Source organism: Scyliorhinus torazame, chromosome 16 (assembly GCF_047496885.1).
Source record: "Scyliorhinus torazame isolate Kashiwa2021f chromosome 16, sScyTor2.1, whole genome shotgun sequence".
NCBI classification, from domain to species: domain Eukaryota; kingdom Metazoa; phylum Chordata; class Chondrichthyes; order Carcharhiniformes; family Scyliorhinidae; genus Scyliorhinus; species Scyliorhinus torazame.
In genome coordinates, this window is record NC_092722.1 from 43,062,039 (window position 1) to 43,089,415 (window position 27,377).

At 48.3% G+C, this 27,377-nt stretch overlaps 1 protein-coding gene across 1 annotated transcript in view; it reads right to left on the reverse strand.

The window, feature by feature from the left end:
- Positions 1–27,377, reverse strand: part of igsf21a (immunoglobin superfamily, member 21a) — a 422,140-nt gene that overhangs the window by 217,073 nt on the left and 177,690 nt on the right. The window contains exon 4 of the mRNA XM_072478415.1: positions 4,289–4,407. Coding sequence (XP_072334516.1) covers positions 4,289–4,407 — 119 coding nt within the window. The remainder of the gene's footprint in view (positions 1–4,288; positions 4,408–27,377) is intronic.

Here is a 27,377-nt window from a genome sequence, read left to right on the forward strand (position 1 = left end):
TGAAGGTAGAATACTGGTCTGCATCTGCTTCCCCCTCCATTGATTGACTGGCACTCTACCTGGAATAGATATCTATCTGTCAATGCAGCTAGAAATCTTAGCTATGGCAGCTATTCCATTGTGAATGCTTGGCTGGGTTTCAAAAGCATCATCTCAGTAGGTGTTCACATTGATCCAAAACTATTGCAATTTTTACCAGCCTATAGTAACGGAATATGTCTTCGATGTGGTAGCTTGTTTGTTTACAAAACTAATCTGCGCTACAAAGTTTATAACATCATTTTCCTTTCGGTTTTTTGGTCCATATCAATGAGAAGAATATAGGAGCAGGAATAGGCCGTTGGGCCCTTCGGGCCTGCTCCATCATTCAATAAAATCGTGGCCGATTTTGCTGTGGTCTCAGCTCCACTTTCCTGTCTACCCCTCATAATCCTTGACTCGCTTCTAATAAAAATCTATCTCACTCAGCCAGGAATAAATTGATAGACCCAGCCTCCACTACTTCCTGGGGAAGAGAATTCCACAGACCAAAGATACTTTGGAAGAAAAGATTTGTCACCTGTCTTAAAAGAGAGGCCGCCTCGCCCTAGTTTTAGTCTCTTCTGCAGGAGGAAATGTCCTCCTGTGTATCTACCCTCTCAAGTCCCCTCAGGATCAATAAGATCACCCTTCATGGTACCTCAATAATGAGGAGTTTGAAATCAGGATTTCTGTAGATAAAGGATTCAAAGTTTTCCAATGATTTTAAGATAATTCTCATTGCTATTGTATGCTCTTGAAAATTGTACATTCTGGGTGAATGGCGATGAAGATATATTGGGCCAGATTCTCCATTTCAGAGACTAAGTGCTGACGTTGGGACTGAATTACGCGAGTTCTACGGCCAGGCGCCGGTCCTGAGGCAATTCAGGACATCATAATGGGCTAGCACAGATGCCTCGTGGAAGTAGTGCAATTCCAAAGAACGCTGACATGTGATTCGCAGGGATGGGGATCGGCACTCGAGAGCCTGACAAGCAGGAGCTGCGTATAGGTACTCCGCTCCGCACACACTCTCAACCCAGCCAAGAAGATGGCACTGGTTGCGCTGGAGCACATCCATCCTGTTGATGGATTGGCTGGGGCCAGAGGGTACCTGGGCGGGTGGCCTGGGAGGCATCCATATGACCCATGGCGCTAGGTTCACAGTGGGCAGTAAGTGACGCACGCAGCCACATGGCTGCCTTGCAGGCTGCAGCAATGCCCCCACCCACCCCGACCCCATGGCCAACCTCCTGGCGGCCCCCTGCTACTCCCCCCCGCCCCCCCCCCCGGCAGAAGTCTCTCGGCCAGCAGCACAAACGTAAGCACATTATAGCGATGTTGGACACTTTTCAGACCCGCTCTCCCTCCCTCAGCTGACTGTCAGTGTGGATTTCGCACTTTCTCCCCGTCTGCGTGGAATTTCCTCCGGGTGGTCCGGTTTCCTCTCACAGTCCAAAGATGTGCAGGTTTGGTGGGGTTACGGTGATAGGGCGGGGAGTGGGCCTAGCTAGGGTGCTCTCTCAGAGGGTCAGTGCAGACTCAATGGTACGAATGGCCAACCTCTGCCTGTAGGAATTCTATGATTCTATGCTCTTGCTCAGAGAATGATTAATATCCGAATGGACACCATTCAGAAAAACTCAAACATATTCAAGAGACAGTTAGATTCGGTAATTGATGGGATCATATCTTTCCGTGAAAAGATGAAGTATGGGTCATAGAATCAAAGAATCATAGAATTTACAGTGCAGCAGGAGGCCATTCGGCCCATCGAGTCTGCACTGGCCCTTGAAGAGAGCACCCTGCTTAAGCCCGTACCTCCACCCTAACCCCATAACCCACCTAACCTATTTTGGACACTAAGGGCAATTTAGCATGGCCAATCCACCTAACCTGCATATCTTTGGACTGTGGGAGGAAACCGTAGTACTTGGAGGAAACCCACGCACACACGGGGAGAATGTGCAGACTCCGCACAGATAGTGACTCAAGCCGGGAATTGAACTTGGGACCCTGGAGCTGTGAAGCAACTGTGCTAACCACTGTGCCGCCCATAATCAAATGAAGGAAGAAAGGTTTGCATTTATACACTACCTTGCGCAGCCTCAGAATACCCCAGAATGCTTTCAAGCCAATGTATTTTTAAAGGTGCAATCGCTATCATAGAACAGTGCAGAAGGAGGCCTTTGGCCCATCAAGTCTGCACCGGCTCTTGGAAAGAGCACCCTACCCAAGGTCAACACCGCCACCCTATCCCCATAACCCAGTAACCCCACCCAACACTAAGGGCAATTTTGGACACTAAGGGCAATTTATCATGGCCAATCCACCTAACCTGCACATCTTTGGACTGTGGGAGGAAACCGGAGCACACGGAGGAAACCCACGCACACATGGGGAGGATGTGCAGATTCCGTACAGACAGTGACTCAAGTCGGAATCGAACCTGGGACCCTCGAGCTGTGAAGTAACTGTGCTATCCACAATGCTACCGTGCTGCCCATGCTACCGTGCTATTGTAGTGAAGAAAATGCAGTTGACAATTTGCACACAGTAAGGTTCCATAAATAGGAATGCAACAAATGCCAGATAATCTGTTTCTTTGTGATGTTGATTGATGAATGGATGAATGTTGGCCAAGAGACCAGGGGGAACTTCCTGTTCTTTTCCAAGATGGAGTCATGGAAACCTTCAACCCTACCCGAGGGGGCTGACAGGACCTCGGTTTAACACCTCTTCTGAAAGCAGCAACTCTGAAGTTGCAGCATTCCTTCAGTACAGCACTGGAGTGTCAGCCTAGATTTACGAACGCAAGTCCTTGAATGGGACTTGAACCTGCAACTATCAAAGCCCGCACAAACCTACGGGGATGGAGCAATTAGCCTCCCAATGAGCTTCCCGGCTGAGGGGCAGGGCCCTTTCAGGAATCACTGGAGGCAGGAAGGGTCCCAGAGGACTGGAAAGTGGCTAATGTAACACAGCTGTTTAAGAAGGGAGGGAGGCATATGATGGGAAATTATAGGCCGGTTAGCCTGACTTTGGTTATTGGTAAGATTTTAGAGTCCATTATTAAAGATGAGATTGCGGAGCACGGCTTCGTCAAGGGGAGGTCGTGTCTGACAAATCGGTTAGAGTTCTTTGAGGAGGTAACAAGGAAGTTAGACAAAGGAGAATCAGTGGACGTACTTAGGAAATCAGAAGCACAAAGGAACTTGGGAGTCCTTGTTCATGATTCCCTTAAGGTTAACGTGCAAGTTCAGCCGGCAGTTAGGAAAGCAAATGCAATGCAACGTTCATGTCGAGAGGGCTAGAATACACAACCAGGGATGTACTTCTGAGGCTTTATAAGGCTCTGGTCAGACTCCATTGAGTATTGTGAGCAGTTTTGGGTCCCGTATCTAAGAAAGGATGTGCTGGCCTTGGAAACGGTCCAGAGGAGGTTCACAAGAATGATCCCTGGAATGAAGAGCTTGTTGTACGAGGAATGGTTGAGGACTCTGGGTCTGAACTCGTTGGAGTTTAGAAGGATGAAGGGGAATCTTATTTAAACTTACAGGATACTGCGATGCCTGGATAGAGTGGATGTGGGGATGATGGTTCGACTTGTAGGACAAACTAGAACCAGAGGATACAATCTCAGGCTAAAGTTACTGCAGTGGTTTGTCATTGCCTTCTCCAGATGGCTGACTGGGACTCTCTCCCACACTCAACATGTGTTGGAAGGATTTACAAATTGATACTCAACCTGTTTGGCTGTGCTATGAACACACCTTCCTTGGCCATCAAGTCTTGGAGTGCAACTTGAAACTGGAGCCTCTGACTCACAAGACCTCCACAAGAGTGACTACATTTCAAACAAATGTACTTTCCTTGCTGGAAAGCATTCTGGGACATCCTGAGGTTGTGAAAGGTGCTGTATAAATGCAAGTTTTCCTTCCTTTTGCATGAAACAAGCCTTTTCTCTTTTTCAAGGCAACAAATTCTTGGGAATTCTGGCCTGGTACATTGATCCAGTGGGAATACCACCAGATTGGTAGTGAGGTGGGCAGTCATGCTGAAAGGGGCCCACAATCCTGCAGTGCTAATATTCGAACATGTTCTTCCTTCCAAAATTGCAATCAATGGATATACCTACTCACTCTGAGGAGGGCCCACCATGTACAAACTGTATCCCACAGAAGATCTCTCGTCCCACACAGAAATCCTCCCGCGCTCTGACTGTTTCCACGCATAGCAAAAACAATATTGAGTTTTGTTAACTTACACATGACATTGAGGAAGACATGACCATATGCTTCCAGAAACTTCTTTCGGTTTGTCCTGTCATAGATCCCGACATGGCATTCGAAAGGCCCATTATCCAAAATACGGACTTCTGGAATTCTGTTTTTTTTTTAAAAGAAAAAAATAAGTGGTAAAGAAGTTAGACACACTTCAATGAACAGAAACATGATTCAGTCACGCTTTGGTATGAAAATACAATAAGGGAAATTCTCCAAACTGCTCTCCCACTCGAAGGAAGCACAGGTTATAACTGGGCTAGGACATTGGAGGCTCAGTTGTGCGTTGTGTGAGGATAACTCCCCACTGAAAATGCTGGGTGTGTAATTATCCTTCATGTGGATTGAATATAACTGACATTACAGTTTCTCATGGTCTGGATCATAGAAAGGAAGTCTGGTCTATAGAGGGATGCAAAGTTGTGGAGTAAAAGTGATGCCTTCACACCAAAGTCAGTCTGTGTCACACTTGAATGTTATAACATGTGACTCTATTTGTTTCAATGGATTTTGTGATCATCAAAATGCAAGCGCTGGGGGAAAATGGAGCATTTTCAGCCTGGGACATTTCCAGGTCAGGCAATGCATGAGCGCAGAGTAAGAGGATCCCCACTAGTGGTTCAGCAACCAATCTCAGTGAGTACCACATATTGCACGGCAATGGGACACTTTTCCATTCCCCATCGCCGAGGACCTGTGTCCTTTCCGAGGACGATGTCACTTTTGTGCTCATTACTATTCAACTGAATTGAAAGGATCTGGACTGAGATGACCAAAATTGTTCACACAGGAGACTTCACCCACGCTAGCCTCCATTCCATCAGTCTGGACTGACTCAAGCCCAGGAGTTAAGCACGAAAGGCCAGTGTCAAACTCAATATACCACTGTCCACAACTTTTACTTTCTTAAAGCACAACGATCAAGAACTTAATTTGTTAGGTACATGACCGAGTTCACCCAGGCAGAAAGTTTCCGACATTACAACAGTGACTACACTTCCAAAGTACTTTATTGGCCGTAGAGTGCTTTCAGATGTCCAGAGGTCATGAAAAACACTATATTAATGCAAGTCCTTTTTTTCTTTCTTTGAGTGGTGCTAATGAGTATAATCATTCATTAACCATTATTTTGGAGTATCACATATTGCCGTATTTGTGTCAAATCAGTGGCGAATCAGGGGGAGCTTTTCAGGACCAATGCTTATTAAGGGACAAAGATCACTAAAGTTGTGCTCCCAGCATGGACAATCACTCTGTGGGGGGATGGCAAATTGGGACACTCAAGAGATGATATGGACTGCTCAATTGGACCCCCCTGTTTTTTTGGTAAATTGGATGACCCATACGCGACTCTCTGACCTGGCTGCCTGCCAGTTTGTCAACTGCGGCTCCAGGTTAAGATGAGGTTTATCACCACTTCACATTCTTCATTTGAAAAAAATGTACACAGATCCACAAGGTCACTTTCGTGTACAAAATATACAAACCATCCTAATTCGTTCTAGATTTCCGGCTCTATTTACAAACACAACCCTTTGACTATTCTTGTTGGTATTTTCGGGGATAAGCGCTTGTTTCAGTTGGCAGTTTGTATATATTTATTGATCAAAGGGAGCTTCATTGTTGGCCTCAGCCAAGAACCTGCATCATTTTCCTTGTTTCAGGACCAAGCTTGTCCTGTAGATCATTAGGGTAATCGCTTCTTGAGACCTGAACAATTCTAAGAGCATTTTGGGTTCCCGCCAATCATTTGTCTGCGTTGGTATGAGGACTCACTTTCCCCTTGGGCCTTCCCTCAATGGCTAAGCCTACTGGAAGGGAGCTGCCCCGATAAGGGCAAGCATTCAGCCAATTTTCTTTGGCCTCCACCAGGGTGTGGCCACTCATCTGGTAGCCCCCTGGTGGTGCTTTGTACTGGGAATGGGTTGGATGACAACAGGAGAAGATCTGAAGGTATGAGAGGCCTACAGTTATGTCCCTTTCTTTCTTTTGAGGTGTTCCCAAGAAACCTCCCCACCCTCCCAATGTACTCACCCTCTCTGCATTTAACAGCCACCCTCCAACCATTGTGATGCTGATCCTGCATCTGATTTGCACACAGACCCACTTTAATAATTCCCCAGGTCCCTGGCTAGATTTGCAGGGACGGAGACCTACTCCAACATGTCTCCGCACACAAATTCTGCCTCACTGTGCCTAAGTGTTCCCCAGGCACAATGAAAAGTAACATCAATGCCAAGGTGCGTAGCCTGAATATGAGGTTTCGGAGATGAGGCTGTACAGGAGTTGGGTTGACGCGGAACATCGGTCTGCACACATTCTGATTTTTTTCATCATATTAAAAATAATATTACAAGACACACAAACACACACACGCACACCAACTCCTTGATTTTGATTGGGATTCCACAACTAACAAGGACTAACAAGGCAAAGAAATGTGCAATGAACGGTCAGACCCCAGGAAGTACACAGGATCATAGGTGCCTTTGTGTGCATATCCACAGATCTCTGAAGGCAGCAGGACAGTAGATAAGGTGGTTAAGAAGATTTACGAGAATCCTGCCTTTATTAACCGAGGCATTGAATATAAGAGCAGGGAGGTTACGATGGAGATGTATAAAACACTGGTTAGGACCCAGCTAGAGTACTGTGAGTAGTTCTGGTCACCACGCTATATAAATGAAGTGATTAGACAGGACAGGATGCAGAGAAGATTCACCAGGATGTGTCCTGGGCAGGAGCGTTCCAGCTATGAAGAGAGGCTGGTTAGGCCGGGGTTGTTTTCCCAGGAGCAGAGAAGGCTGAGGGGGGACCTGATTGAGGTGTATAAAATTGTGAGGGACATAGAAAGAGTGGATAGGAAGGAACATTTAGTGGATGGGTCAATAACCAGGGGCATGTATTTAAGTTAAGGGACTGCAGGTTTAGTGGTGATGTGAGGAAAACTTGCTTCACCCAGAGGGTGGTGGGAATCTGGAACTCACTGCGTAAAAGGGTGGAAGAGGTGATGTTGCCCTTTTTAATGAGTGGGATATTATCCCATCAGTGTCACCAATAATGTTGCCAATTAATAATGATGATATTGCTTTTCAGAGTCAAAAGATACCACCACAAGGTTCAACCGGATATTGATCAAAGACCCAACAACCAGTCAGTTAGTTCAAGTTCAATAATTGTTTATTTACACACAAGATTAACTCACACATGCAACATAAAAACACTACAAGCTAAATTACACCTAACACTGCAACAACCTGTGCTTAATTTCAGGCACCCGGCTTTGGCAGAGGAACAAGGCCTTTTTTCGGATCTGGAGTGGCTGGGTCTGGAGAAGTAACTTCGGTTCTGCTGGGCTCATCCATTTGGTAGCGATTGTTGATCTTCAACTTGCTTCTGGTCGTGGTGCTGCAGTTGGCTTCAGGTATAGGCCGGGCCGAAGAGTGCTGGTGTATCAGGGCCAAAAGAGATCGAACACATGGCAGTGTCTCTCTTTATCCTTTGGGGTTTCGCGCTCTTTTGGGCGGTCCTTATCTTTGGACCCAATAATTTGGCAGGCTTTGATTACTGCCTTCGATTGGAGCCAATAAAGGTGCGGGTGCCTTGATGGCTGGGCGTGTCCTGAGCAGTCATTGACCTTGGCTGTTTGGGCTTCCTGAGTGAAGGGAGTGGCGCCAATGTGTCTGGAATTGTATCTGATACCTGAGCACCAGTCCTTTGTCCTGGGGAAATGGGCCATTAGAATGTAAATCGGCCCGGTGTATCGATATTGTCTGGTTCTCCGTTAGCAAATATACATTTAGGCTCTGAGTTTGCCTGAATCCTGTATTGGCCATATTTCCCTTGAGTCTTTGCAAGTGTCCATGTTTCCTTTGTAAGTGGCCATCCCAGATGGCTAAAGTGGGAACCCTCACATCTTTTAAGAGTTATTTAGATGAGCACTTGAAATGCCATAGCATACAAGGCCATGGGCCAAGTGATGGAAAATGGGATTAGAATAGTTCAGTGCTTGGTGGTTGGCGCAGAAGCGATAGGGCGATGGCCTTTTTCCGTGCTGTAAAACTCTATGAGTGCAACTTAATGAAAAAGAGTCTCCTTGTGGGCAGGTTTAATGGGGTGTTTCCCAGTGCTTGTGGTGCCAGGAATAACTCCGCTATCCAATGGGACTCTGGGATTTTTTTGGTCTTCGGCGGGAAGGGCCTTGGTAGAGGCGCTCCGCTCGCCAGTTGAGGAAGATATGGGGACGCCATTTTAAAATGCGATCCACCTCCGAACCCCCCCCCCCATTACCCCAACCTACCTGTTGGGGGTTCTCGAGCCTTTCTCAAACCACCTCATAAGGGCAGAGCACTACTGGGCCCCGTCAAACCTTGGCATTGCTAGGATGCCAGGCTGGCAGTGTCAAAGTGCCCAGGTGGCATCAGCAGTGCCAGGGTGCTAGCCTGCCCAGAGGCTGACCGCCCGGAGGCCTCCAATCGCCTCTACACTTTAATATACAGATTTAGGTCTGGTCCATTGTGGGCAGGATCCAGATTGCAATGTCCAGCAAAATCGCTTCGATCTTGCGAGGTGTAACGAGCCACGTAAACCGGCCGCATCGCGTCCCGAGTTAGGCACGGCCGTTAGATTTCGCCCTATGACTCTAAAAACTGCTATGATATATGTTATTGCACTGCAGGTCATTCTAACTTACACAGCACAAGTCAAGCGAAACATATTCCATCAATTAATCTAAGTACACAGTACAAGTCAATCTAAGTACACAGCATGAATTAATCTGAACACACTGCGCAAACATGGGTAAATCCAAGCTGGCTGTCAGATCATTGGCCAGTAAAATGGAAGCACATGTTCTCATCTAAAAGGTCATGGCTCGGAATATAGAAGCCATCGGGAAAGGAACGTGAGGAAGTTATTCCTGGTGTTGCCATGCTCCAAAGGTCTGAATATTGGAGGAGGACACAGCAATCGGGGCGGGATGGAGCAAACCAAGCAATTTGAGGCTGGGCAAAAGAGTAAGTAAGAGACCGAGTGACCAGCCTTGATTTTAACACAGTGAGGGTGACGAGTGTAGAGAAATGCTGCTTGTAACTTATAGCAACGGGAAGAAAATTTAGAGAATCAATGATGACTGGAATATTGATAAAACAGAGAGAGAGCCCAAAAGTCTGGGAAGGGGAGCTAGAGGCTAGAGAGGGATCAGCCATATGAAGAAAAAACTTTATTTATATATTGGATTCAGTGCAGGAGTGGATGCGGGTCCACAGAAGTAGTAATAGAAGAACTTTACCAGATTTAGGAGTAGGGTTCAGGCCTTAAATTCGCTTGTGTTTTGGGAGGAATGTAGAAGGGAGAGGAAAGGTTCGGCGCGCACAAGAAAACAAAGGTTCCCGGAGATAGCATGACATGTGGGAATTCCATCTGAGAGGGAGACAACCGTTGCTTGGTGAAGGAGGAGCGTGATGGGCCCATGAAAAGTAAGAGGTGCTTTGCTTAGAGCTGCCAGGCATAAAGAAACTGGTCTTGAATAATTGAAAGATTCAAGTGGCCAAAAGCAGGATACAGAATGGCTAAAACCAGCACATCAGCTTATTCTTTGGGTGAGGTAATAATTGTGGGATGAGGATAGAATGAAGATTCGTAGAGATTATCGTAGAATCATAGAATACCTACAGTGAAGAGGGTGGCCATTCAGCCCATCGAGTCTGCACCGACCCTCCGAAAGAGCACTCTACCACGACCCACTGCCCCGTCCTATCCCTGTAACCCTGTAACTCCACCTAACTATTGGACACTATGGGATATTTTAGCATGGCCAATCTGCCTGACCTACACATCATTGGACTGTGGGAAGAAACCGAGGGCTGGATTCTCCGATTCTGGGGCTATGTCCGGCATGGGAACGGTGGCGTTTTATGCCAGACAAAATGGCCCAAAACGGCCACCGATCCCCATTTTGCTGGGGCTAGCAGGATGGCAGCGTAGAACACCTGGCTCTAGCTGCCGACACACCCCGCAGAATTGCCGGGTCCGTGGGCGTGCATGTGCACGGTGGCAGCCTGCAGAGGCCACGGCGTGCTACATGTCACCGGCCGTTCGCGGACCGGCCCGCGAAATAGTCCCCCCTTCGGCCGGCTCGTCCGCCCCAGACCACCCCCCCCCACAGTGCCCCAGCTCCGAATAATGTCCCCGCCCTGCCCACGGATCGGCCCTCGCCCAACAGTGGCAGCATTGGACTGAGTCCACAGCCGTCACGCCGAGTTCCCGATGGGTGATACCACACATGTCCAACGCCATCGGGAACTCGGCCGGAGGGGGCCGGAGCATCGGGTGGCGGGCCTCAGGCAATGTCCTGAGGCCATCGATACATGGTGCAGCGTACTGCTAGAGCACACCGTTTTGGAGGGGGCGGAGCATCGCGAAAATGACGCCGTCCCCGATTTGGTCGGGAGCTCGGATCCTCCGGCCGGTCGCCGAACGCGATTTCGACGTTGCCGACCGGAGAATCCAGACCCGGAGATCCTGGAGGAAACCCGCATAGACATGGTGAGAAAGTGCAGACTCCACCCAGATAGCCACTCAAGGTCGGAATTGAACCTGGGTCCCTGGCACTGTGAGGCATAGGTGCTCACCACTGTGCCACAGTGCTGTGAGGAGGAGAGGCTGTGGGATTGGCAGGCAGGCAAACTGTGCTCTTTTAAACATACTTCAATGTGGGTCAGAACTTTTCTAGCTAACAATGAGAGAGAAATATATTTCTGATTGTTGTGACGGCCCCGAAGGCCAGAGGGGATCGTCGATAGATCTCACCGTGGGATTCGTGTTATATGAGTTCTCTTATTGAGAGGGTGGAGGCTCGCCCATTCCCAGGGGGAGTTTAAAACATGGAGCCCAGACTTGGACCGGCATTCCCAACGGTCCCTGGGCTGGGACGTAAGCATTGTACGCTGTGTCTGCAGCTCTTTTTGCTTTGCAAATAAACTACCATTTGTAGGCAGCCAGGGCCTTGCAGAGTTATTACATTGGCGACGAGGACTAAAACCGAGATGTTCGGACAGCCTTCAGAGTGAAACAAATAGCTCTCCCGTAAGTAATGCAAAATGCCTTTTTTCGATAAAGTCAAGCCTTACAATATTGATGGAGAAGACTAGGCCCAATATGTGGAGTGTATGTGGCTTTTTTCTTGTGCCAATAACATTGCAGAGGACAAGAAGCAGAAAGTAACCCTCTTAACAGCTTGCGATGCCCCAGTGTTCAGTATAATAAGAAAGCCTAATCTACCCAGAGGTCTTGACTCGAAGATTTTTGACAAGCTTGTAAACGAGTGAGAAATCACTATGACCCAAAGCTGTCACCCTCCAAAGATACCGTTTTAATATGGCAAGGAGGCCCCTGGAGGGAATTCCTTCCTGAATTGCTCAGGAGGCTGCACACGTTGGCAGAATTATGGAATTTGGCCCATCCCTGACCGAGATGCTACGTGATAGCCTGGTGTGCGGAGTAAATAACGTCACCACTCAAAATGAAGTTACTGGCAGAGCCTACTGTAGACCGGAAAAGGCTGTTGAGATGACACTCAAGAACTACAAGGAGCACTGAACAGTAGCATTCTCAGGTTGGGAGGGGAGGGGCCTCGCACAAGAAAGGCCATGCCCGAGATGAAAGCGCCCATGGGAGTCGCCCGTTGCCTAGCCAAAGCTCCACAGAATCATCCTGACAGTTGATGAATCAACAGGACAACCCCAGGTACACCAGAGAAATCACTCTGGAGGAGTGCAAGTACCAATCTACAGACTGCAGTAAGCACCGCAGATGGTACAATCAAGGTAACTGTGTCAGAATCGGCAATATGCATATCACCCAGGCAAGAAGGCCAGGCCAGCACTGGCTTGTAACATGCAAGTATGTCCACGTCCAGACAACGAGACGATGCAATTAAACTGTATCATTCCAACTAAAGTTGCCCAAAAATGATAAGGCTCCTCGTGAATGGTCATCCATTAGAAATGGAGGTGGATACAGGGGCTGCTGTCTCCATCATTGGAGATGAGAAGTTTAATCACCTCCAGACAGGCATCCTTTTTTAAAATATAAATTTAGAGTACCCAATTATTTTTTTTTCCCAATTAAGGAGCAATTTAGCATGGCCAATCCACCTAACCTGCACATCTTTGGGTTGTGGGGGTGAAACCCACGCAGACACGGGGAGAATATGCAAACTCCACACGGACAGTGACCCAGGGCCGGGATTCGAACCCGGGTCCTCAGCGCCATGTGCCATGTGCCGCCCTCAGACAGGCATCCTGTCTTTGAGTTTAAAGAATGCCAGATCTGGATTAGCCACTTATATGAGGGAATGTCTATGGGTCATGGGATCCTTGACCGCCCCATTGACCTACAGACAACAGTTAGCCCGACTAGCCCCCCAATGTCATGCGAGGGCAGGAACCATGTCTTATGGGCAGAGACTTGCTCCAACGGATTAGACTGGATTGGCTGGAAATTTTCAGAATGGGCATTGGTGGACTTGGCAAAATTATTAGTAAATACCCTGATGTTTCCCCAGAGGGGTTTGGACAAATAAAAAGAATCAGAGCCAGAATCTCTGTTGACCTCAACGACAGGCCAAAATACTTCAGAGCATGGCTGGTTCCATATGTGCTGCTAGAGAAAGTAGAGACTAAGCTTGGGCATCTGGGGGGTTTCGGAATAATTAAACACGTGACATTGTAGAGAGGGCCCCACCCGTTGTTCCCGTCCTCAAACCCGATATATCAGTCCCCCTCTGTGGGATTATAAACAGTCAACCGGGTCTCAGAATTGGATATGTACCCCATGCATGTGTTGAGGATCTGTATGCCAAGCTAACAGGTGGCGAGACTTTCATGAAACGTGACATGAACCACGCCCATCTCCAGCTCGAACTAGACGAAACCTCCTGTAAATACTTTATGACAAACACCCATAAGGGCCTGTACGAGTATACCATCCAACCCTTCGGGACCTTGGCAGAGTTATTACTCTAATAAAAAAGAGCTGATTCATATTAAAGATACATTCAACAGATTTAATGTTTACAAAAAAGCAGTCACCCTCCAAATGTCTCTTCCCAACCCTCCTCCCTGATTGCTACGCTTTCTCTGATGAAGGGCCGTTATGCTTGGTCTGTTTGTAAGGGAATTCCTTGCACTCAGGTGGGCATCATTCATGATCATGGCTGATCCAAGACCGTGAATGTTGGGAGGCTATTGATTCAAGTGGGCAAATTACAATCCAACGCAATTTTAACCTCACTCCATGTGTATCCTTGGATAGCTGGCAGGAGCCACACTGGCTGTGGGCGGCACGATGGCACAGTGGTTAGCACTTCTGCCTCACAGCACCACGGACTGGGGTTCAATCCTGGCCTTGGGTGACTATGGATTTTTCACTTTCTCCCCGTGTCTACGTGAGTTTTCTCTGGGTGCTCCGGTTTCCTCACACCGTCCAAAGATGTGCAGGTTAGGTGGATTGGCCATGCTAAATTGCCCCTCAGTGTCAAAGACGTACAGGTTTGGTGGGGTTATGGGAATACGGGGACAATGTTGGGGATGGGCCGAGGTAGGATGTTCTTTCAGAGGGTCGGTGGGCCAAATGGCCTCCTTCTGCACTGTTGGGTTCTATGGTTCTATGACTTTATAGCATTGAAATCAATGGCAGCATCCATACGGCCATCTTGGCTGAGGCCAGCTAGCTGGGTCAAGATGAGGGATTGGTGCTGGGGTCTTCCTGCTCAGTGAGACTTGGCTCCACAACAGTGTGGAAAGTGTTGTAAAATACTTTGGGTTTCATCCTGACCCTTTGTCAGTCAACAGCTATGAAAGGATTTGATCGGCAACATGATTAAGCAGGATGTTGAAGGAGTTGGCATAAGTAGTCCATGTTTAACACTCAGCCGATTCTCAGTGGAACTCCGATTGTCATGTTCCCGAAGAACAGCTTAGCACCCGTCAGTCATTGTGCTGCAGCAGAGTCAACCTTAGTAATCTTTTGCAGGTTCAATCAGGAATCATCAATATTGGGCATTGTCAGAAAAAGGTTCTGTTTGTAACAGTAAGCACAAGGGTCCACTTTAATCCTTGGTTTGATCGCCAAGGTGAGTTAGCAATTCTCCGTCCATATTTGCAGGTAAAGCCGGGGGTTTTAGGTGTTGCAGCTGCTAGCCCCCCACCGAGCGGAGCATCTGTGCGGGGGGTGACGCCGACTTTTTGGTCGTAAGACTAAACACAGGCTCCGGACATAGCCTCAAAATCGGAGAAGCCAGCCCAGTGTTTTTTGCATTTTACATTATGTAGTTTCATTTATATTTCAGCTTTCAGTGCCACAGTGCATATTTAAAATCCAACCAGTGTAAAAAGCTTTATTTATTAAGAACTCTTATCCCCTGCAGCATTTGAGAAAGATTAATATGATATTTTCTCTGTCTGGAGTCAGTCAATGTATTTTAGTGTTTATTAAGGTTAAATCAGTGATGCCAGTGTTGGAATTGAAACTTTTTCCTACTTTAGGGAGAGGCAAAATGTCAACATCACAATGCTCTGAGCTATGGTAAAATGTAGAGCTGTCTGTAGACTCACCCAATAGTGTATCAACTCCAGCCTCCAATGGGCACCAAGTGGGAAGTGAATTGAAATGGTCAATGACTGCAGAGTTAAGAGAAATAAACTTGCTGATTTATGAGGAAAAAGCAGGGGAACTGCACTGACTCAATCGCTCTACAGTGCCTGCATGAATTTGATGGGATGAATGGTCTTTTGTACCATAATGACGATAAGACCTAATCCCCATGGATTCTCCGATGTTAGTGGAGAGGAGATTTCCATCGCATCAGTTCCAGCAGATTCAAATCCAGCTCAGGTGCATTTTCTAGAGGTAAAAGGAAGAATGCTCTTTTCTTTCGGGCAGTTTTCCTGCCATCCCTTCCTTCGCGAAGGCGTTGATTCCCTGGCACGCGCTGTTCCGTTAACTATTGATTACCACAGATACCTCAGCCCAGGCAACCATTATTAGTGTGTGTGTGATAGGCTATTGACCAGCAACCATAAGGCTCACCCAGCACTGTGGCACGGATGCTATAATTTGACTCTCTGGATTACACTGGCGGAGGGCTAACGGTCCTGTATTTCCTGTTGGAAAATGGACATGAGGGGATTCGAAAGCAGGATCATGCTTAGTTTGTATTTCTGGTTGGTTGAAACGAAGGAAGAAAAACTTGCATTTGTATAGCGCCTTTCATGACCGCAGTACTTCCCAAAGTGCTTGATAGTCAATGAAGTCCTTCTGAAGCGTGATGACTGTTGTAATGGAAGGAGCACACTGCAAACTACCGCAAACAACAATGTGATAATGATAAAAGCAAACTACTGCGGATGCTGGAATCTGAAACAATAGGAGAAAATGCCTAGAAATCGCAGCAGGTCTGACAGCATCTGTGGAGAGAGAACGGAGCTAAGGTCTCGAGCCTGGATGACTCTTTGTCAAAGATGGCCCATGACCCGATAGTTTGTTTCAATGATGTTGTCTGAGGGATAATTATTAGCCAGGGCATCAGGGATAACTCCACAACTCGTTTTTGAAAAAGTACCATGGGACTGTTACGTCCACCAAAGAGGATGGACAGGGGCCTCATGTGGGAAAATGGCAGCTCTGACGGTTCAGCTATCCCTCAGTCCTGCACGGGAGAGTGCAATCTAGATATGCTGGGTGGGATTCTCCGTTGCCCGACGCCGATATCGTAATCGGCAATCGGGCGGAGAATCCCTTGCGATGCTCAAATCAGGGGGGGGCGCGGTTTGACGGTGGTTTTCGAGACTCTGCCCCCGCCCCCCCAAAAATGGCATCTTCCTGTGCAGCATGCCGTTGGAACAGCGTTGGCACGTCATCGGAAGGCCCCCCCCCCCCGATGCTCCATCACCGATGGGCCGAGTTCCCGACCGTATGGTTGACGTATGGTCTGAGAGGTCGGGAACCCAGCGTGGCGGCCACAGACTGTGTCCAGCGGCGCCACAGTCGGCCGGCAGCTGTGCTGCTGGCTGGAGGTGCTTCCGCGAGGGTTGGGGGGTGGCCAGGGGTTGTCCAGTGGGGCCGTACTTGGCCGGCGCCATGTTGTACGTCGTGACCACTGCAGGTAATCGGCGTGCACATGCACAGCCCCAGACCCGGCCATTCTCCAGCGGTTTTTGTCACAGGAGTTTTACTCGGCGCCGCTGCTATCCTCTCATCAGTCCCAGAATCGGTGGGGGTTCGGTGCCCATTTTGGCGTCATAAAACACCACGGTTCCCATGTCAGCGTCGGCACGTAGCTGCAGAAAGGGAGAATCCAGCCCGTTGTGTTTAAGTCTGCCGCTGATCACTATCTCTACTCGCACATGGAGAATGTACAGATGGATGATGTACCAGAGGGGCATTCAGGACCTATGAACCAGAGCCCAAACACCAAGTCACCGCATTCAGGAGTAGCCGGGTAGGGTAGGGAGACATTGGGGCTGTATCCCAGCAGACGAAAGGAATCGGGAGAAAATCGAGACTCGCCAACTTGCCACGGGCTGAGGTTCAGTATTCGACTGCGTGGCACCTTCTCTGACTGAATATTGATAAACTTCAACTGAAACATCTTTGAAACCCATTGCAATAAGCCGTGTTTAAGAGTGGAAGAAACAAGAAGCATTGGAAATCTTCTTCACTGAAGATCAGGGCGGTGGGGAGTGGTTCAATCATTTGTTCATAGAATCAAACCCGGGTCCCTGGCGCTGTGAGGCAGCAGTGCTAACCGCCGTGCTGCCCAAATGAAGTGAAGTAAAATTATTCCTGAGGCACAGCACAGAACGTACAGGGAACCATTCCAAATATTGACAATGTATTCTGCTTTGGGAAACTCAGTATCAAGAGCATAAGCGTAGGGTGAAGCTGCGCCGACCTGACAGTTTGTAATAGTCAAAACCACATCATTCCTCACAGCATTCAGATTAAATTTCCTGTGAGAACCGCAACCAATATTGTCTGGCATTCCGCTGAGGCGAGGGGATCTGGCATCCGAGATGAGACAATATTGGCTCGAAAATGGTGAGGGAGAATAAAGGGCAAAATAAATGAGGCGCATCAAGGTGTTTAAAATGATTGCTTTATGTTTCAATTGTTGTTTTTAAAGCAGAATGCTCCCCCTGACATTCGGGTGATTTTATTACTGTAGTATTAGTGTTTGTTTCAGTATCACGGTGGTAGCTGAAAGCTGTTTATAAAACAGCTGGCCCAGAGAGATGGTAATTTCCCTGGATCTGTCAGCTGCTTGATATACTAAATGCATCATATTTAGAATTGGGGCTGTTACAGAGTGTTCAATTTGGTTGCCGGAGGATGGTGCAAATGTGAAAGCAACATTTAAATGGATGTTTTTCCGAAAGGCTATGCAGCGGCTCCTTTTTCTTTCCCCCCTCTTCCTGGGCGGCATTCGGCGGTCCTCCAGCCGCGCGTGTTTCTCGGCGGCGCGCCGTTCGCTGGCGGCGGGATTCTCGCTTCTCGCTGCTGGTCAATGGGGTTTCCCATTGAAGCCACCCCACTCCACCGGGAAACCAATGGATGGGGGTGCGCCGCTGGCGGGAAAAGAGAATCCAGAGGAACGTAAAATTCCGGCCCTTTTCTCCTTGGCTTTGCAGCAACTGCAGGCACCGGCCTCTTGTGACATCAATCTGAAGCCAGTCACTAGGAATCAGACTGAGGTTGAACAACTGCTTTTGGCTAGACTCCCTGCCCATGATGAGTTTTGCTCTTCCTTACGAACTTACAAAATAGGAGCAGAAGGCCAGTCGGTCCCTCCAGTCTTCTCCGCCATTCAATAAGAATATTGCTGACCGATAACCTTGCCTAGCATGAATCTATCTACCTTCACCTTTGAAATATTCAATGACCCCTCTTCCAACACCTTCAGAGGCAGAGAGTTCCAAGTCGCAGAACTTTCAAAGAAAAGATTCTCCTCATCTATATCCTAAAACAGTTCCCCCCCCCGAACTATGGACTCATCCAGAAGAGGAAACATCCTTCCCTTCCATGTCAACCTTATCAAGACCATTCAGGATCTTACATACTTCAATCAAGTCACCCCTCAGTCTTCTGAACTCCAGCGGAAACAAGCCCAGTCTGTCCAATCTTTCCTCAAAAGCCAACCAACATGGGGACCTGTGTGTTGAGCACAGCACAGCTGATAAAAGTGCCCTCATGTGCACACTGGGCTATCTATTTTTCACTAGTACAAATTGATGCTCACTCTTCCAACTTCTTCCATCGGGCAGGAGATACAAAAGTCTGGGAACATGCACCAGCAGATTCAAAAACAGCTTCTTCCCCGCTGTTACCAGACTCCGAAACAAGCCTCTAATGGAATGATCTGATCTCTTCATACATCTTCTCTACTGAGTAGTACTACTCTCCTGTATGCTTCACCCGATGCCTGTGTCTATGTATTTACTTGTGCATTTTATGTTTGCCCGATTATGTATTTTCGTTTCATGTACAGAATGATCCTCGGTACACGTGACAATAAACCAATCCAATCCAATGCTGTTGTTCTGTGAAATAGACAATTATCTGAACCATTTGTCAAAAGTATTTGTGCAAAAGCTGACAATGAGACATGCAGGAGCCGTTTAACAAAGGCTCAAATCTGTGTTCCTTTATTGATAGATGCAGAAGCTGATCCTGACCTTAGGCCTAAATGGTCGCAAGCGGGATGGAGAATTTGATGGACAAGCAAATGGTCCGTTGACCTGAGGTGAGACTCAAACATCCCGCCCGTAGTGTTCAATTGCTCTGTGTTTGATTATCTAATCTTGCTTATTATTGATTGTGGTAGTCACACTAGTAGTATATGACATGTATTACGGCACTGCCCGTATAGTAGGGGTACATTGGTAAATCCCTGCCTGCTGGCTCCGCCCAGTAGGCGGCGTATAAATGTGTGTGTTCGCCGGTGCTGCAGACATTCTGGTTCCAGCTACAGGAGGCGCAACAGCTTTGCTCAATAAAGCCTCGATTATTCCACTACTCTTGTCTTTGTGGTGGTTGATAGTGCATCAATTTATTGAGCAAAGATTTTTTTAAACGATGGATCTCCGCATCAAGCCTGATCGCCTGCAGCTGAGCCCTCAAGCAGCCAACGCTACATCCGCCTTTGACCACTGGCTAGCCTGCTTCGAAAGCTACCTCCAAAAATTCCTCCAGACCGCCAAACCCCTTAATCTCACATACAATAAGGAGAAATGCATGTTCTGCACCAACAGCTTAGCCATCCTTGGCTATGTTGTGGAAAATGCAGTCCTAGGGCCGAACCCTGACCGCATGCGCCCCCTCATGGAAACAGCACTCCCCCACTGCCCCAAGGCCCTGAAACGATGCCTGGGGGTTTTCTCCTACTATGCCCTAATTATATCTCCCTAATTATGCGGACAAGGCCCACCCATTCATTCAGTCCACAGTTTTCACCAGGCCTTCAACCGTATCAAGGCAGACATCGCCAAGGCCACGATGCACGCAGTCGACCCCAGGGGGGCCTCCGCTGTGGCCTGGCCCGCAATTCGGACCTACCGATCGGCGGGCTGGCCTCTCGGGCTAGGGGCCTCTTTTGTTCCGCGCCGGCCCCTGTAGCCCTACGCCGTGTTGCATCGGGGCCAGCACGGAGAAGGGAGCCACCGCACATGCGCAGCAATCACGCCGGTCCCACTGCGCATGCGCGTGTTGCCGCCGGTCCCACTGCGTGGGTCGCTCCAGTGCCGTGCTGGCCCCCTGTAGGGGTCAGAATTGCTGCCTCTGATGCCATGTTGACGCCGTCGAGAAACGCAGCGGCGTTTACGACGACGTCAACACTTAGCCTCAGGATCAGAGAATCCCGCCCTATCAAATGTATAACCCCGAACATATGAAGGTGAGGAAACCCAGAGAAAACAGGAATAAGGGGCCCCTTGTTCCCTCAGTGTGCTCTGTATATAGACAGGAAGAGATAGCAAATCTGACAAGTTGCACAGTATCAGAGTGAAAGTAATTATTCCATTTTACCTTCTGTACTGTACACAGGCAGAGATACTCTCAGACATAGACAAGCCACATGAGGACCCATCATTCTCGTTTACCTGTTGTGTCGTGTATGTGTGCACAAGTTGATTCTGAGACATTGACAAGGTGGAGAGAACCAGATGGAAGTGAATCATTCTTTTACCTTGGGTACGCTGCACTTGCACAGGAGCCAACGGCACCAGATGTGAGGGAATTGTTAGCTTTTACCCTGTGCAATATAAATGTACAGAAGCCAACATTGAAAAATGCATGAGCTGTACAATATTAGACAGCTGGAAATTATTACCTTTTACCATGGATACAATGAAAGTTAATTTTAGCAAGGTTTAAAAGCCATTTTAAACTCTAACTGCCTGCTGTAAACAGTATACAGACAGTGCCGTATTACTCAACAGTAATTCACAGGAGACTGATAACAGTACTCTGTAAATGCCTCATCATAATTGTACATAAAATAATGGAGGTTTGTGAGTTACAGCACAGTTGGAACCTAATCAAAGTGTTCACTGGCGATCCTAAACTCTTGGAATGATCCATAACCATGATACAAGGCTCAAGATTGGATTCTATAGCCGGGATTCTCCCTTCTGGGGACTAAGTCCCCCCACCGGCTGGAGGACCGACGCCAACCACTCCGGCGTCAACAGACCCCGCAAGTATGGCATGCTCCGCACTTCCGGGGGCTAGGTGGACGTCGGAGGGGTTGCCGCAGCTCCAACCGGTGCCGAAGGGACTGCGCGAGTTCGCGCATGCGCCAAAGGGCCGGCGTGATCTCGCGCATGCGCGGAACCGCCGGCGTGTTTTGGTGCATGCGCGGGGTATTCTCTTCTCCGCCACGGCCTTGGCGGAGCCATACAGGGGCCGGCGCAGAAGGGAGAAGTGCCCCCACGGCACAGGCCCACAGATCAGTGGGCCCTGATCGCTGGCCAGGGCACCGTGGCCCCCCCCCCCCCCCCCCCCCGCCGGGGTCGGATACCCCCGCGCCCCCCTAAGGTCCGCCCCAGCCGACTTACCTGCCAGGTCCCACCGTGTGGGACCATGCGTAACCCACGCCGGCGGGACTGGCCAAAAACGGACGGCCAACGGCCCCCGGCCGGCGTGGCGTAAACCCCGCCCCCGCCCGAAAAACGACGCCAGAGAATATACCAACAGGCGTCTGGGCAGGATTCGCACCGCCCCCCCGGGGATCCTCCGACCTGGCCGGGGGAGTCAGAGTATCCTGCCTTATATCTCCAAACATTCCTAGTAACCCTTTGCTATTCAGAATATGTCATTTTTATGGAGCTTATTTGTGTCTATGTTAGTATTTTCGGCTAGCAGCAACTGTCACTGAGAGAGGAGTTGCCCACTCACTATGGGATTGGGGACTGTCAGTGCGGGAGGGGTGGGATCAGACCATGTGTGATTTTTGAAACAAGATTCTGTTATCTTTAGGGGACTGGACATTCATTGTGATGGGGAATCCTTACTGCCTGTGGGAGAGGTGACCCTCCTCAAACATTCACTCCCTCTACCACCGGCACACAGTAGCAGCCGTGTGTACCATCTACAAGATGCACTGTAGATACTCACCAAGGCTCCTTAGGCAGCACCTTTCAAACCCACGACCATTACCATCTAGAAGGACAAGGGTAACAGATACCTGGGAACATCACCACTTGGAAGTTCCCCTCCAAGTCACTTACCACCCTGACTTGAAAATATATCAGCTTTCCTTCACTGTCGCTGGGTCAAAATCCTGGTACTCCCTCCCTAACAGCAATGTGGGTGTATCTACTATATTGTACCGCTGGGGTTCATAAGACCATAAGACATAGGAGCAGAATTAGGCCTTTCGGCCCATCGAGCCTGCTCCGCCATTCAATCATGGCTGATATTTTCTCATCCCCATTCTCCTGCCTTCTCCCTATAACCCCTGATCCCCTTATTAATCAAGAACCTATCTATCTCTGTCTTAAAGACACTCAGTGACTTGGCCTCCACAGTCTGCTGCGGCAAAGAGTTCCACAGATTCACTTCCCTCTGGCTGAAGTAATTCCTCCTCATCTCTGTTTTAAAGGATCGACCCTTTAGTCTGAGATGGTGTCCTCTGGTTCTAGTTTTTCCTGCAAGTGGAAACATCCTCTCCACATCCACTCTATCCAGGCATCGCAGAATCTTGTAAGTTTCAATAAGATTCCCTCTCATCCTTCTAAACTCCAACGAGTACAGACCCTGAGTCCTCAAACGTTCCTCAAGAAGGCAGCTCAGCACCACCTTCTCACAAAACCAAGAATGCCAGTAAAACCAAAGAACTGATCATCGACTTCAACAAGTGTAGTATGACACACGCCCTCAACTACATAAATGGCTTTGAAATGGGGATGGTCGATAGCTTTAGGTTCCTGGAGGTCACCATCACCAACAATCTATCCTGGTCCACTCACGTTGATGCAACAGTCAGGAAAGCCCAACAACACCTCTACTTCCTACGGAAGCTGAAGAAATTTGGCATGTCTGCATCGGCTCTCACAACCTTCTGCAGATGTGCCATAGAGACCAGCGTATCCGGCTGCATCACAGCCTGGTATGGCAACTGCTCGGTCAAAGATCGCAACAAACTGCAGAGTGTGGTGAACTCAGCCCAACACATCACACAAGCTTGCCAGCCTCCCATTGATTCTGTATACACCTCCCGCTGCCTCAGGAAGGCAGACAACATTGTCAGAGACCCCTCCCACCCAGGTATTGCCTTCTTCCAGACTCTTCCATCAGGCAGACGAAACAAAGAACAAAGAAATGTACAGCACAGGAACAGGCCCTTCGGCCCTCCAAGCCCGTGCCGACCATGCTGCCCGACTAAACTACAATCTTCTACACTTCCTGGGTCCGTATCCCTCTATTCCCATCCTATTCATGTATTTGTCAAGATGCCCCTTAAATGTCACTATCGTCCCTGCTTCCACCACCTCCTCCGGTAGCGAGTTCCAGGCACCCACTACCCTCTGTGTAAAAAACTTGCCTCGTACATCTACTCTAAACCTTGCCCCTCTCACCTTAAACCTATGCCCCCTAGTAATTGACCTCTCTACCCTGGGAAAAAGCATCTGACTATCCACTCTGTCTATGCCCCTCATAATTTTGTAGACCTCTATCAGGTCGCCCCTCAACCTCCGTCGTTCCAGTGAGAACAAACCGAGTTTAATCAACCGCTCCTCATAGCTAATATCCTCCATACCAGGCAACATTCTGGTAAATCTCTTCTGCACCCTCTCTAAAGCCTCCACATCCTTCTGGTAGTGTGGCGACCAGAATTGAACACTATACTCCAAGTGTGGCCTAACTAAGGTTCTGTACAGCTGCAACATGACTTGCCAATTCTTATACTCAATGCCCCGGCCAATGAACGCAAGCATGCCGTATGCCTTCTTGACTACCTTCTCCACCTGTGTTGCCCCTTTCAGTGACCTGTGGACCTGTACTCCTAGATCTCTCTGACTTTCAATACTCTTGAGGGTTCTACCATTCACTGTATATTCCCTACCTGCATTAGACCTTCCAAAATGCATTACCTCACATTTGTCCGGATTAAACTCCATCTGCCATCTCTCCGCCCAAGTCTCCAAACAATCTAAATCCTGCTGTATCCTCTGACAGTCCTCATCGCTATCCGCAATTCCACCAACCTTTGTGTCGTCTGCAAACTTACTAATCAGATCAGTTACATTTTCCTCCAAATCATTTATAAAAACTACAAACAGCAAAGGTCCCAGCACTGATCCCTGCGGAACACCACTAGTCACAGCCCTCCAATTAGAAAAGCATCCTTCCATTGCTACTCTCTGTCTTCGATGACCTAGCCAGTTCTGTATCCACCTTGCCAGCTCACCCCTGATCCCGTGTGACTTCACCTTTTGTACTAGTCTACCATGAGGGACCTTGTCAAAGGCCTTACTGAAGTCCATATCGACAACATCCACTGCCCTACCTGCATCAATCATCTTTGTGACCTCCTCGAAAAACTCTATCAAGTTAGTGAGACACGACCTCCCCTTCACAAAACCATGCTGCCTCTCACTAATACGTCCATTTGCTTCCAAATGGGAGTAGATCATGTCTCGAAGAATTCTCTCCAGTAATTTCCCTACCGCTGAAGTAAGGCTCACCGGCCTGTAGTTCCCTGTATTATCCTTGCTACCCTTCTTAAACAGAGGAACAACATTGGCTATTCTCCAGTCCTCCGGGACATCACCTGAAGACAGTGAGGATCCAAAGATTTCTGTCAAGGCCTCAGCAATTTCCTCTCCAGCCTCCTTCAGTATTCTGGGGTAGATCCCATCAGGCCCTGGGGACCTATCTACCTTAATATTTTTTAAGACGCCCAACACCTCGTCTTTTTGGATCTCAATGTGACCCAGGCTATCTACACACCCTTCTCCAGACTCAACATCTACCAATTCCTTCTCTTTGGTGAATACTGATGCAAAGTATTCATTTAGTACCTCGCCCATTTCCTCTGGCTCCACACATAGATTCCCTTGCCTATCCTTCAGTGGGCCAACCCTTTCCCTGGCTACCCTCTTGCTTTTTATGTACGTGTAAAAAGCCTTGGGATTTTCCTTAACCCTATTTGCCAATGACTTTTCGTGACCCCTTCTAGCCCTCCTGACTCCTTGCTTAAGTTCCTTCCTACTTTCCATATATTCCACACAGGCTTTGTCTGTTCCCAGCCTTTTAGCTCTGACAAATGCCTCCTTTTTCTTTTTGACGAGGCCTACAATATCTCTCGTTATCCAAGGTTCCCGAAAATTGCCGTATTTATCCTTCTTCCTCACAGGAACATGCCGGTCCTGAATTTGTTTCAACTGACACTTGAAAGCCTCCCACATGTCAGATGTTGATTTACCCTCAAACATCCACCCCCAATCTAGGTTCTTCAGTTCCCGCCTAATATTGTTATAATTAGCCTTCCCCCAATTTAACACATTCATCCTAGGACCACTCTTATCCTTGTCCACCGGCACTTTAAAACTTACTGAATTGTGGTCACTGTTCCCGAAATGCTCCACTACTGAAACTTCTACCACCTGGCCAGGCTCATTCCCCAATACCAGGTCCAGTACCGCCCCTTCCCTAGTTGGACTGTCTACATATTGTTTTAAGAAGCCCTCCTGGATGCAAACTCCGCCCCGTCTAAGCCCCTGGCACTAAGTGAGTCCCAGTCAATATTGGGGAAGTTGAAGTCTCCCATCACCACAACCCTGTTGTTTTTACACTTTTCCAAAATCTGTCTACCTATCTGCTCCTCTATCTCCCGCTGGCTGTTGGGAGGCCTGTAGTAAACCCCCAACATTGTGACTGCACCCTTCTTATTCCTGATCTCTACCCATATAGCCTCACTGCCCTCTGAGGTGTCCTCCCGTAGTACAGCTGTGGTAGCCTCCCTAACCAGTAGCGCAACTCCGCCACCCCTTTTCCATCCCCCTCTATCCCACCTGAAACATCTAAATCCTGGAACGTTTAGCTGCCAATCCTGCCCTTCCCTCAACCAGGTCTCTGTAATGGCAACAACATCATAGTTTCAAGTACTAATCCAAGCTCTAAGTTCATCTGCCTTACCCGTAATACTTCTTACATTAAAACATATGCACTTCAGGCCACCAGACCCGCTGTGTTTAGCAACTTCTCCCTGTCTGCTCTGCCTCAGAGCCACACTGTCCCTATTCCCTAGTTCTCCCTCAATGCTCTCACCTTCTGACCTATTGCTCCCATGCCCACCCCCCTGCCATAGTAGTTTAAACCCTCCCGTGTGACACTAGCAAACAGAAGTCTGAAGACCCGGACATCCAGGCATAGGAACAGCTTCTTCCCCACAGCTATAAGAATCATGGAATCATACAATTTACAGTGCTGAAGGAGGCCATTCAGCCCATCGAGTCTGCACCGGCCCTTGGAAAGAGCACCCTACCCAAGCCCACACTTCACCCTGTCCCCGTAACCCAGTAACCCCATTTAAACTTTTTGGACACTAAGGAAAATTTAGCATGGCCAATCCACCTAACCCACACACCTTTGGACTGTGGGAGGAAACCGGAGCATCCATAGGAAACCCACGCACACACGGGGAGAACGTGCAGACTCCGCACAGACAGTGACCCAAGCCGGGAATCGAACCTGGGACCCTGGAGCTGTGAAGCAACTGTGCCAACCACTATGCTACCGTACTAGACTCCTCAACGACTCTCCTTCGGACTGATCTTACTAATTCAGGGCAATTGCAAGGTTTGCACAGTCCTAATGTCACCCCTGACACTCTCTATGGCCGAGAACTGTGAATGTGGGAAGGGTGGTCAGTGTGAAAATCAGACTGGTCAGGTGTGAGGCTGCTCTCATGGTGGGATTGGACTATATAAGAGAGGCCCTCACCATGGGGGAATCAGTTTCCAGCGTACAGTGGAGGTTTCAGCAGTGGATTGACCAGTCGACCTGAGTGAGAGGAAATCCTTACTATCGGATTTGCACATCAGTGTGAGAGGGAGCTTTTCCGCGGGATTGAGACTGCCAACGTGGGGCTTTATATATTACTGTACATTCCTGAGAATTGAGAAAATCCAATAGAATAACAGTCAACCACTGAGCTGAAACCAACTGTACATAACTAAAGAAACACTGAGCTAAGCTGCACCTTACAGTGAATGTTGTTCAATGTAATAAAATGTTGAATTGCTTATTGTGATAATGACACATAATTATACTGATGCATTTTTAATTAGTGACTTTACTAAAGGCTGTGTATGTGTTCCCAGTGGAGGAACTGAATTCAGCGCGGATTGTTTTGCATAACAAAGGGACACAACAGCGGTCAGTTTGTCTCTAATGTTTTGCTTTCATTCTTTTCCCATGTTTAGGCTGCAGCTTCTGTGCCAGGTTTTGTGTGGTTCTGAATGCTGTCTCTTGCTGCCAATGATGTCCAGTTAAAGCACTTTTACACTA